At 38.1% G+C, this 13,349-nt stretch overlaps 1 protein-coding gene across 2 annotated transcripts in view; it reads right to left on the reverse strand.

Moving 5' to 3' along the window:
• Nucleotides 1-13,349, reverse strand: part of pdgfd (platelet derived growth factor d) — a 41,614-nt gene that overhangs the window by 13,635 nt on the left and 14,630 nt on the right. Inside the window, exons 2-3 of one of the 2 annotated variants that reach the window (XM_066699289.1) lie at nucleotides 2,260-2,446; nucleotides 1,485-1,665 (exon numbers count right to left, since the gene is read on the reverse strand). In XM_066699289.1, the coding sequence (XP_066555386.1) occupies nucleotides 1,485-1,665; nucleotides 2,260-2,446 (368 nt within the window). Of the gene's footprint in view, nucleotides 1-1,484; nucleotides 1,666-2,259; nucleotides 2,465-13,349 lie in introns of both variants that reach the window. The other variant, XM_066699288.1, reaches the window with a different exon arrangement.

Here is a 13,349-nt window from a genome sequence, read left to right on the forward strand (position 1 = left end):
GTTGTGATTTCAAAAACTTCAGCTGCAGTCATGATAGGTCGATCGTTACAGGAATGACTGGAAATTCCTTATCCACTGTTTCCAGCTTTTGAAACAAATACTAAATCACACATTTCAGATGGCTAATATAATGCACTGCCATGCTTCACTTGAGATCCAAAGCGTTCTGAAAATCAAACCTATTGTGCGTTGAAACATCAAATGCAGACTGTATGCCGTCCAAAAACTCAGTCCCTTTTACATAAGCATGCATTGACAGAGCTGGGTCGGGGGAGTTAAGAATTCATGACCTCACCGCACAGCGCATCCACCCTGGGATCGTTTGTTGATGGTGTTGAGCAAGTATTCTTCTTTAGGTCTAATTGGGGTGGGTGGTAAATGGAAAGTAAAAAAGTTCCTGCAACAAATACGCCTACAGGAACATCTGACGCAAATCACAACCTCACCAACCCCTGGAAGAAACTTGTCAAGACTCAAAACATCACATCATTAACCATTAGATACTGCCAGGGGCTGAAGTATGAAAAGATCCCCGTCCTCTGTAGAAACTGTCAGTCAGTGAACACAGACACTACTCTCAAGCCGTGAAAAAAGCTGTTTTTTTAAGACTAATATTCTGTACAAAGGAATGATTGTAGCATTTTAAAATAAATGGACAATCTTGATATCCACAGTATGGATAAATTTGAGAATACTGAAAAAATATTTACAAAGAAACAAAACTCATAACTGACTGATATGCGTGTGACAAGTTCATACCTCAAGACATTGTAATAAACATTATGTTAAACTCAATGTGCTAAAGAACTCTTGTAACAACTGGATACATTTGTGTAAAACAGCACTAAAAATGTCTTATTTTGTCAGGGCTGTTATCTTTTAAACAGTTGCTTTGGAGGAGTTAAACAACTGTCAAGCAGATAAGGCCTGAGGCCCTGTTATTTTGCGTGATTCATGCTACATTGTTATCTCTAAACACTACACCTAAAGGTTTTGTGCAACAAATTACATTCTCAAAAAGGTAGTTTCTTGGGGGCTTACAGTTTCTTGGGAGTAAAGAAAGAACTGACTACATAACTCTCTTACAAGATGGGCTTCATCTTAAAAAAAACAAGTGCTATTTATTTTTGATATTCGGACGTGTTTAATGAACTGTCACTCAAAAGTGACCACATTGGGAAACGGGAAGTGAGAGGAAATATAATTCACATCTAAATATATTTGATCTATTTAAATTCTGGAAAAACAAATTAGTTATATTAATAATTAATAATTAAAAATGAACATTGTACTTTAATGTTATGTAGTATTAACAATGTGACTATACACACGTTTAAATAATTGAAGAGCAATAATACATTGTTATTTGCCTACTTACCATGTGAAGATACAGCACTTAAGTCGATTCCATTCCACTCCTATGCTATTAAGTATCGTATTGAGATCAAATGTACTCAAACGGATTTAAAATCACAGTCACTTACCACAAGACTGTAATACAATTTGAATCCAGGTTTGGCCACAAAGTAGTCATCAGATTTAAAGGTGACCTTAATCGTGTTGGTTTTGGAGGTTAATCTTGGCGGGGTTTCTTTGTGTCCACACCATCTTCCCCGAATGACTGTGCTTGTCTCTGATGTGTCTTCAACCTCCACAAAGTCATATCTGCAAGTAAAAGATCAGTGTATTTGAAACGTAAAAGACAGAAACATCCAAACGAACATCTCTCCAAAGTATTGTTTGCCTGTTACACTTTCACATCGCACTAGGGGATTTACTAAAGCATATGGAAAAATAATCACTCAAAAGGAGGCCTGCCAATGGATACGACAGTGCTTCAGACCAGCAGGGGACATTTCCTGAATGGAAAAATACTTTGTATATACCATAGAAAACAGGGATTGATTCCCTAGCAATTACATCTCTGAAGTTGATCCCATAATGCTCAGCTTGGATCAAGATTCCAATTCATCAATCAACCACACCACCACCCCCCCACTCCATATGCTATGTCACCAGATAGCCTGGGATTCATTGATTATTGTAATGCAATAGCTGCTTCTGCGGATAACGACAGGAGATCACAGCTGTGTACCAGCATTAAATTGTTGATCTTAGGCTGTTATTGCTCAGTTTTGTGAAGAAAAAGCTAAGATTTTGTGTTAAACAAATAAACATGCATCCTGTGAACATGCAATCCCACACCGTGACATCGCCTGTATGAAGAAGCATCACTGCACACCACACTGTATCCCTTACCTGCAGACGTCATTTTCCGGTTCTTCCAGGCCAAAGTGACTGTCAAAGTCCAGTTGTATCCGCGTGTTTTCTGGGGAGATGAGTTCCCATGTCAGTAGCAGGTTTCGTGGATAGCTGTTTGGAAACCGTGGGCTCTGGATGTGACCATTCTCGGACACTACAACGGTCTCTTCTTTCCGGTACAAGTCTGTGAGGTGATTGCTGTCTGTTAGTGGTCACAACTTGAATAAGTTAGTTTAATCATTGGAACACAAGACAAGAAAACAAATAATAAAAAAGGAACAGGAAAATAAATTAAAAGCATAGGAAACGATTTTCCAGTTTACTTCAGTGATCTGATCGTATTCGGTTTAATAAACAAAAATGCTCTCTGGTGCTTTCGAAAGGAATATATTTTATGTCTTTTAAGAACAATGAATTAAATGCCATTTAAGGAAATGCAGGAGTTGTAAATACATATTAGAGGTTGATTAATACTCATTGAGGTAGGCTGTTATTAGTCGTACCTGTCATAGTATATTTATAATACAGAATGTGATGTCCGTTTGTTTTCTCGACCACAAAATATACATGGCCTCTGAGGTTTAACTGCTGAAGTAGTATTTGATGGGAGTTTTATAAACTGGATTGTAAAAGTTTATGATGCCTTTTATGTGCCTCATGACCCTTGTCCTGTGAGAAGGAATCCCTCTCTGTGCAACTTTCTTACACATACATCCCTCTCAGCAATACATTGATAAGTACATTTTATTAAATGTTCATGGATTGTAATAAAATCTGAAATAAGAAAATTTGCCCAAGTTTTAATTAGGGATACAAATTAAGGTAGGTATGGTCTAAGGGTTACATTAACGTTGGTTTAGAGATCATTATTTTGAGTACCTTAGTTACAATCTGGATTCAAATCAAACTTAGGTTAAGTTTAGGTAAAACTGTAAACTTAGGCTTTCGTTAAATTAGGGGTGCTCTTTTAATGAGTTGCCGGAATCCAGTGTAGGTTTTTGTGCTTGCAATTTAAGCTGTTGCTCATGCCTAAAATGGGGTAGATCAATATTTTGCTGTACAACAATTCTGTCCAAAATGTATTTAATTTAAATAAATTAGTTTAATCTTATTTATTAATGTTTGACTTGTGACTTGTTAAAAACTCCTGTAGGGACACACATGGGCAACAGTACACTCGATGGAAAACACTATTTGACACCGTCTCGTAAACATCAGAAAAGATCACGGACAAACTTTTGAGGGATTCTCAGAGAATTCTGAAAGTTGGTGACATATGAAACAAAATCCAAATCAAGATTACACTGTCCTGACTGAGCTGTTAACTTGCCCTCAGGGATAAACAAGAAGGAAAGCTGACTGGGGCTGGAATTATATCTCAAATTTGACTCACCTGGTAATGAAAAACTACAAATCTGTTTTATTTTTAGTAAGATGCACTCTTCTATCCATTAAGGTGACCGCTATGATGTACAGGTTTGTAGTTTGTCATTAGTGGGTGGGTCAAAGTTTTGATTTCATTCTGCCCTTAGTTTGTTGCTGCTGTTTAGTCACAGCACCCCAGTCCATAAGGGTTAGGGTGTAGATTTGAGGAGATAAATCTTAACTCAATAACTCAGATGTCTGTCACAGAAACAGAAACGTGTACACAGTCACTGATTTTCAATTGATGCTGTCAGGATGGCTGGCTAGCTTGAGGACCAAGAATGTGACTTTTTTCCTACTATGATATTCCTTATTACATTCAAAGTCGAGCGAATGTACAGAGTCCAGGGAGGTTATATTGACAAGCAGTGAAGGAATCTTGCCTCCAGCTCGTCTCCTCCTGTTAGATAACCTTTCTGGGGTCCGTAGAACTATTAAACAATTCACTTCATATGATAGTCGTCGGGGATGCAGAATATTTTCCTATTGCGTTTGGTTTCTTTATACAAACCCCATGAGAATCTTTTTAAATCCAAACTTCTTTGATAGTTTCTAGCTTGCAGCTTAAGTCATTCCCAAAGGAGGCTGATGAAGATATGGCATTAAAAGAAAAAACACAAATCCCTCTTTTAGAAGGTTTCTGAGGTTTGTTTGCAGCTCATTCAAAACCCTCTACAAAATTCATCAGCAGACTTTGTATACATTGTATTTTGATGTTGTCTGAGCATCAATAGCTGGATCACAGGGAGAAACCGACAAGCAAACTGAAAGCATTTGAGCAACACGGCACTGCTCCACATTTGGAACTGTATCCATAGAGATCTCTTGTAAAGCTAGTTACATTTTTTATCCACCTTTAAAAATTGATTAGCACAATTGCTTTCAAGTGGTCTGCAAAGGATGCAAGTGCTTAACTCCTGCACTGAACATTACTATGCAATAGGGATCACATCAAACGGCTTTCAATCGAACCTTCAATCGCAGCCCGTGTGGCCATACATGTCTCTCGCCATCGCCTATTCCAGGAAAACACTAAGGTCAAAGGACTAAAGATATTTCAATATGATGGCCATTTTTAACTACAACTTAAACATAATAGGGGGACTTATTTACTGGACTGTCTTGTAGAGTGTGAGATAATAACAGATACACATAGGCAATTTGTTTTCAAATTGTTTGCAAGATACTTCACTATACATCACAATACCATTTGATTCCCCATAACACACAGTTTATAATGAAATCACCTCACACAAATCTACTGATGTTCTGATTTAAAAGATAAATGGAAGGTAAAAAATAAGTTAAAGTGCCGTGTGTTATTTAATTTTAAATTGCATGAATCTGTATTTTTTGGTGCAAACTAAATGTTCAGTACAACCTTAGTAGTTCTGCTTGAATGCTATGAGTAAACAATGTCCATATTTTCTGGCATACACACATGCCTCTTACCTAACAAGCATAAAACGTACTTCAAGTATTTATTTTCTTGTAAGTTCTTTACAATATCTTGCAAGGTTATCTGCTTTTCTAACACGGTGTTCAGTAAACTAAGGTATCTGCCAGTCACAGGTTATAATTAGTCCTACCACGGTCTACATTGTTCAAACAGAACCCTTTGCCTTATTTTGTTTTTCAGTGACACCATTTTGTAAAACCTTTCCAGTTGCATCGAGCTGAGGAGTACAAATAAGGCACAGACTTCTAATATGGGACACAGTCTTCACCAGCATCTGTCTTTATTAAAACAAACATTGGAACATCAATAGCATATGTTGGATAATATTCAATTTTTTATTTTAATCAAATGCACAGTATAAATACATGCACTACTGTCAGTAATTGTTTTAAATGTCTTAATTGGACAGAGGTCTTATGTTTCTGGCAGAAAATGTGTTTAGTTTATACCTTTAGATTTACACCTCAAGCTAAAACAAACTGATATAGCAAAGGGACAGAAGATGTATTTCCTTTACTCCACTTTTGTTTTTCCTTCCTTCAAAATCATTTCATACCCTTTAAAGGCTTTATTTGTCCAGGATTTACTTTACTTATCCAAATTCTGTAACAAGACAAATAAAACTGTTACCATAATGAAGCTAATAGCATATGATTCAAAAGGTTTAACTGGACCCTTCAAACAATGTTTACTTCCAGGGCACTCATGTTGTGGGATTAAATCCAGATCTCAATTCCATGAAACGATGGTGCCAAATCCAATATTGCTACTCCAACATTTGCTGAGTTTCTAACCCCGCTATATTTGATTTAAACATTTAATAGTGTCAAAATCCATTTCTTACACAGTCCATCTTTTTGCCACCTACTAATGAAATGTTTAATTTTTTCCTTTCCTTAAATATGTAGGCTTAAATCTTTCTAATGGGAAAGCCTTATGATTTCCACCGGTGATCGATTTTATTAAAAGAATACTGATGATGATGGTCGATTGAAAAGGTTATTCTTAACAGATAATTTATTTATGTCCAACATCTTAAAAAGGATTTATCCCTTCCCCAGAAATCACACGGGGGAGCTAACTCACAGGGAGTCAAGGAATCGGAAAAACGAGCGAGCATTTATGTCCGATGGCAGCAACTGACCTTCCCACAGAGACGAGATCCAAAGGCGATATCACATGAAATGAGTGACTGGTGTTAGATCACATTAGGGGTGAGAAATCATCTGAAAAAGCATTAAGAAAACAAATTAGGCTCCTTACGATATAAAAATAAATGGCTTGGTATTAAAATGAGTGTTGAAAATGCAGTGGATAATGTATAGTGCTCTAGCGTAGACTTCTGTAATGGGAAACTCTTTTTTTCTTCCTTCATAGTAATGAATTAATCAATTAACTTATGCACAGCAAGTAAGTCCATTACATTATGTGCTATTCTAATACCATACAACCTCTTGCAAAATGACCTTTTAGCATTGTATCTAATTGGAGTCAATTACACCAGACTGTAAATGGATTAATAATATAGTCCCACCGGTACAGGAGTAGGTCAACCTGGAGGTAACCTTGTGCCCGTTGAGGGAGAAGTGTGGGAGTGCATTACAGCTCTGCCAGTGGACTGGAAGAGAGATTTTGCCTGGTGTTCGTGATGACTTGTGCAGTCAAATTGAAGAATTGAGTCCAATAAATAAATAATAAAATGGACAATCGAGCCAGTTAGAAACAGTAAACCATGGCTTTCACGGTCTCGGCTGTGTCTATTTTTAACCTTCTCCCAAACCCCCACCCCTATTCTTTTAACTGATTATTTAAGCTGTTTTACGTGTGTGTCACAGTGCCAGTGTACCCTGCCTTTGGGAAGCAGGATCAGATCTGCTTCCTAGCTTCTTGCCTACATTGTTGTCCCACAATAGCTGAACTGAAACATTACAGAAATGAGGATAAAAATAAATACAGTTTGGCGGCTAATATCTCCGATGATATTGGGAAATCATGTACAGTATCTATAGCTGCTGAGCCCCGCTCCTACTTACGACTCATTCCAGCATTTTATTCAGTAATTTGTTTTCTAATAATAATAAAGGCCAAGAAGATGAAGTAGCCTGCTTTAATGTAATTCTCTTCTCATGGTGCATTCAATCTGGTCAGCCAGCAGGTAGGCCAGGCAATAAAATACTACCTCTGTGAGAATAATAGGCCAGCACTTCCCAAACTGCCACACTACATTCCCTGACTGACTGGGCACCATGTTTCTAATGGGGTCCTGGTAAAAGTGCGGGATTAAGGAAACCTGGCCTCCCATTCGCAGTGTTATCAGCTGTAGTTCACTTCAAAATGAGTCGCTGAGACCCAATAATTGCTGTGGAATATTCTTAAGCTGGGGAGCTATGCCATCAAGTCACAGAAACAGGAGTTTGATGTTAAAGAGAGGATAATACTGTCAAAAGTGCTTCTGTATGTTATCAAGAATGGATAATATAAACAAAATAAAAAATAAAAAGAATTCCAATGTAATGTTCACCTGATAGAACTTAATACTTTGTATCTATACAAGCCATTATATAGTTAGATGCCAGACTTTGATATGAAGGAAACCTGCTATCATTGTTTAGCTCTTTCAAACGGGTCACAATACTTGATTTAAACAGATTTTCTCTGATCCTTTAAGCAACCATTAAAGTAATACAAATAAAAACTAGAAATACAAATCTGAGGGGTCAAATACCAGCTGATGTACAGAAACCATTCAGTTCACCTTTCTCTCTACAGCTTGATGAATCTTCTTAATGCACTACGTGTAATTTATAAAACAAAGTTCCATGCATTTAACATACTCAGTGTAAAAATGTCCAATAAAATATGTTCTGAACATCTCTAATGTATTATCTAGGACAACTAATGGACTGCAGTCAAATAAGATTGTCATAAGAGTTCAATTACATCTTGATCAGTTTGCAAGCACTTTCTCAGCCTGATTATTTATTCCAACTTGTAGCCTTAATTGCCTTCATACATCTCATCTCAGAGCTTACAGAAAGACCTGTCCTTTCAAGACCCTTAGCTGGAAAAGTACCCTTCATATGGAGAGCTAAGTGGTGTCATTCAAAAGCATGCAAGTATGGAAAAATACATTCAAAGGAATGAAAATGACACAGATATTTTCCTTTCCTTTTATTTATATGTAATTTATTTGATGCTTCCTATATAGAATTAACATAGTACGATTACTAAATCTACATTTGAGCTCCAGAAAACAGAAGCCATATTTGTTTGTTTGCATTTTAGGCGAAAAGCATTTGTTGTCTGTGTTTGCCTCTGCAGTCTGTCCTGAAGGCAAATATGGCTAACCCTGTCCTCTCTGTGACTTCCTTCCAGAACCATCTAAACTGTACAGCCGGAAAGTCAATATTCCCCCACAGCAGCTGTGACAAATGCATACGTACCCATCATCTGAGAATAGGTGCTGCATAATTAAGCAGGTGGAGCATACAGTAAATAGCATGATGCCTTTTTTATATCACCGTTCACTCGACTGTGGAAAATCTGATTAAGAATTACAGCACACCAAACCCCCAAACTTACAAAATACACATCTGAGATGAGCCATAAGAGCTCCTGCAGGGGACAGGAGCACTTGATCTATAATGTATAGCTACCACCACTGGTAGTCGTGGAAAGCCTGAACTCTTCTATCAGCTGAGTGAAGCCAGTGGGACGTAAATTGAATGTTTATAGGTTATATGTTGTAGACGTGTCGTGCCTGTAATGGGAATTGCCGCTGATACTGTGCACAGAAAGACGCACCCAACCAGGGAGACAGAACATAGGGTTTTCCATCCGTGGAAGGGGCTTTATTAATATATTCATATGCTCTTTTTGATTTGTATTCATTTGTTCTGTTAAACTGGAGAACGCCCTTCTAGCTCAAAGCCCTGGTCTACATGGGTACATTTGTAACTGCAAAATTGTCCAGGCTGAAAGCGAATTGTCATTTAATTCATATCCTGGCATTCAGAACATCTCCTTTTAGTTTAATGCTGTTATGCACATTAAGATGACAACGATTTTCCTGTCTACAGTCAAATCATGTTGAGTCGCAGCCTGATTGGTACTTTAATCTTTTTAATGAAAAAAAAGGATACATTATTAATTACTTTACATGCGTTATATATTGCACCTGAGGTCACAATTAAGACTCCTGTCGTGGAGATTGGGAGGCTGCCTGTGGCCCAAACAGCCTCCTAATGAAGACTATGGTGTTGTAATTTCAGTATCCAAACAATAGCAAAGGAGGAATTTGCACAGAATTAAGGCGAGCTATATTTCACAGAAAATTGAAACCTGTAAATTTTCAGAGTAAGCAACGACCTCAGGGGAGCACCCTCTACCAAGAAACAGTCAAATTAATTATGGATGCATAGTTAGTTCAGAAATGCTACAAAAAAAAAGAAAAAAAGACAGCCAACTGGGCAGAATTAGTTATGTGTTGTGTAGTGATGTGTACTAGGACTGCCTGAACCTATTCCACCTGAGACCGGCCCAGCTGCTGCAGTGTAGTATTTGCATGTCCATAAATTCTGCAAATAAATTGGCCCTGAATCTTCTTCACATGGGAGTACAAGCGCGGTAATACCCCAAAGGAACGGCTACTCATTCCAAAATGCAGCACATAAGTAAGTCGTAAAGGTTCAGTACAACACACATACCAAGGATAGCAACTGAAATAATCCATAAAGACAGTAATGAGTGGTATTGGATATGTAGGCTTTAGGTTACACTGCCTTTTCTTTTTCCATAAAACATAATTTTTTAACTTTTTTGGAGAAGTATGTTTTAACAAAGCTTTGAAAGGCCTTGACATATATATAAAAACTTGTAAACCAAAATCTAACTAGGATTGCAGGGGAAGAGTTGAGATCTGACAGCCAGGACCCACACTGAGTATCACTTCAGATATTTTTCAGCATCAAACAGATTCCTACAAGCCCCCCTGTTGTGTCATATTAGCACATTAAAAAAAATCTTGTCAGTTAACAAAAGTTACAGAAAATGTCTATAAACTGTGAACAGTCATTTCAAAATTATGCATGCAGTAAGTTATGCGGAGGGGTCCTGTTGTCAGCTGTACTTTATCTGTACTTGGATGAAGACAAATCTACAAGAATTTGAATAAACAAACAACAAACACACGATTCAGGGGGGTCTTATAATTGTAGCTAGGACATGCTGTCCAAAAACTAATTAAATGGTTGAAGACTGATCCTTTTAAGAATAGCCTCAGATTTGTTTCTTATAGTTGCATTGCACTTAGTCAGCTATGTGTTGATGTGCTTATCAGTGCCAGCCCTGGCCAAAACAATCATAACCTTGCTGTAAAAAAAGAGCAGATAATCTGAAGGTCAGTCCAGACAGAAGACTCAAGCATTTTTGTAAAATGAAGACTGGCACTGAGACACAGCCAATTGCTTTTCTTTGCCGCCTCCAGCACTCTTCTCCCCCTGGACCTCCCAAATCATGGAGACAGCTGGAGTTTTGTTACCTCAAGTGGTTTCATCAAAGGAAAACCAAATGCTTCACTTGTACCCGTTATGTGTTTCTGCCAGAGCTGGACGTGTAGGGCTGGTTTCACAGACCCAAATTAGCACTAGTCATGGAGAGCCCCGTGTTATTGAGGCATAGGCTAGACTAGTGCTATAAGAGGTCTGGGAAGCCAGCCAGTAGTGTTTTGCTCAAAATCAGCCCACCTTGTCTAGTCACTGGACATCAATGGAAGCTACAGAGGTGTTAGAGACGGGTAGATAGTTGCTGTGTGATTTTCATGGAGACCTTTGAATGCTGAACTGTTTTGCTGAGCTAATGATATGCATATATTGATATAAAAAACTATTAAAACAAGCAACTTCACATTGTAAGCATCATTTCTATCTAATGTGTGATAGTAACAGAAGAGAAAAATAGAAATGTATCATATATTAAAGATGGGATAGATGAGACTTTAACTTGATTTGTAAAAGTCATCAAATGGCTAAAAATGGAAATCTGTCTATGAAAGTGAAATAAACCCAAAACATACATATGTATGTGCATGATGGTGCGGTGGTTAGCGCTGCTGCCTCGCAGCTCCAGGGGTCCCAGGTTTGAGTCCTGGCTTGGGGAGCCTGTCTGTGTGGTGTTTGCAAGTTCTCCCGGTGTCCGCGTGGGTTTTCTCCGGGCACTCCGGTTTCCTCCCACCATCCAAACAGATGCTGGTTAGGTTGATTTGTCTCTCTACATTGCCTTGTGTGTGTTGCCCAGCGATGGACTGGCGTCCCATCCTGGGTGTTTTCCTGCCTTGCGCCCTGTGCCTGCCAGGATCGGCTCCAGTTTCCCTGAGACCCTCACCAGGATAAGCGGTTTTGAAAATGGATGGATGGATACACATGTGTATGTATAGATCATAATGCATTCACATTTTGGAGAAAGACTTAAAAATCCAATAAGCATAATGTATTTCAATGTATATTCCTATAGACCTATATTCATAATTGATTACTTATACCTTCAGAATTAGCTGATGGAGAAGAAATAAAATCAAGCTTCTAGTATGGTTAAGTTATGAAAATACTTTTTTGTAGAAAACAGCAGTTTTCCAGGTTTAATTTACATATCCAGAAACTCGAGAAATTGCCTGACTTGTAGCTTCCATCTTTGTCCAATTTACAGGATCACACATTCGTCATCTTCATTTGCACTGTAAATAGAACTATAAAGCACAGATTGTTTTTACACAAATTGAGTACAATGTTTTATGTTGAAAAAAAAGCCTTCATCTCTTCTCAAAAAGCTCTAGCAAAATGAATGTTCTGTCATGAAACAAGTTCCAGTGTCATTAGTTGAAGAACCTTTAGGCTCTATCTTTATTGTTTTCAGTTTTTTAACTGATAATGCTGGCAAAATCCCACAGGTGACTACTGCATCCAAGATACTCAAAAACATTGATTAAAATTGACATTTTAGGCATAATGTTGCGAAATACGGATGCCCCAAACAACAGAGGATGCCTTTGGTCTTGTGTACGTGTATCTATTTTAAAGATGAAGTCCTGTGTATGCAGCTGTCATCAATGTCTGTATGTGCCCATCTGATAATTTATTTGGAAGTACATCAATCACCTGCCACTCAGGAAATCAGGAAATATGGAAATCATCATCATCAAGTCAGGACATTTAAAGAGGCCTATTTCTTTGCCCATAGTATTTTATGTCTGTCATCCTGTACCAATGTCTACTGCAAGGAACTTGTCATTTTTGTCCCTTAGCTGTCTTTCTGCTGTCATATCCATTCTATCACCACGATATCTCATTGAAACCCTAGAAATACTGGCTCTTCATCTTGTCATAAATTGTCTATACCCTTACAGATGGGAAGATAAAAGGCATTTGTTTCAACATCCTCCTAAATTGGCTAATTTTTTTTCGTGACCTGCTCCTATGTTCTTTTCTAAATTGCAATGTTCGTGTTCTCCACATCACTTTATTTCACCCATTCTTTGAAAGACCCCCCAAAGTGTCTGCAGGATTGATTTTACAATACAGCTTTACAATTCCCGAATTGTCCATGGGTCAGTGCTCTCATATTTCAATGACCTACTCTCCAGGTGTACTCCTCCCTGCCTGTGTGCAGACATCACGAAATATTCATTTTACTTGATAGGTCTGCAAAGACAGCGGAGCTCCCATTTACATTGTCAGTCTTGGCTACTGGTGATATGAGAGCTGCAAAAGCATACAGCTTGCTTATTGAACTGCTTCTGGAGGGCTTCCTCCTGAGAAAAATTATCTGGACGTGTTGTTTAGCTGATGTGGCTCAATTGGAATTAGCCTTCTGTTTTTTTTTGTAATGTGCAAAATAAAACTGTTCGCTGTGTCTGTGTTCCCATGCTAAACAGATTGATGGAGCAAACGCCAGGTGCTTTCTGAAGCTTTGCAGAATGTCAGCGCTGACAGATGCCCTACCGTTTTCACAAAATTTTTAATGGTCTCTTGCAATGCATATGCTGATACTCTCATTTATATGTTTAAGCTGGCACCAATGAACTTGGAAGTACTATCGTATCCACCATATCCCCTCCAGCAGGGTAGAACCTTTTCACTCTCCAGAGGGTATGGCACAGCTGCCTAATTTCTGTTGCACAAGTACTTCCAATGTGCTCCAGTGCATCAAC

This window comes from Amia ocellicauda, chromosome 3 (assembly GCF_036373705.1).
Source record: "Amia ocellicauda isolate fAmiCal2 chromosome 3, fAmiCal2.hap1, whole genome shotgun sequence".
NCBI classification, from domain to species: domain Eukaryota; kingdom Metazoa; phylum Chordata; class Actinopteri; order Amiiformes; family Amiidae; genus Amia; species Amia ocellicauda.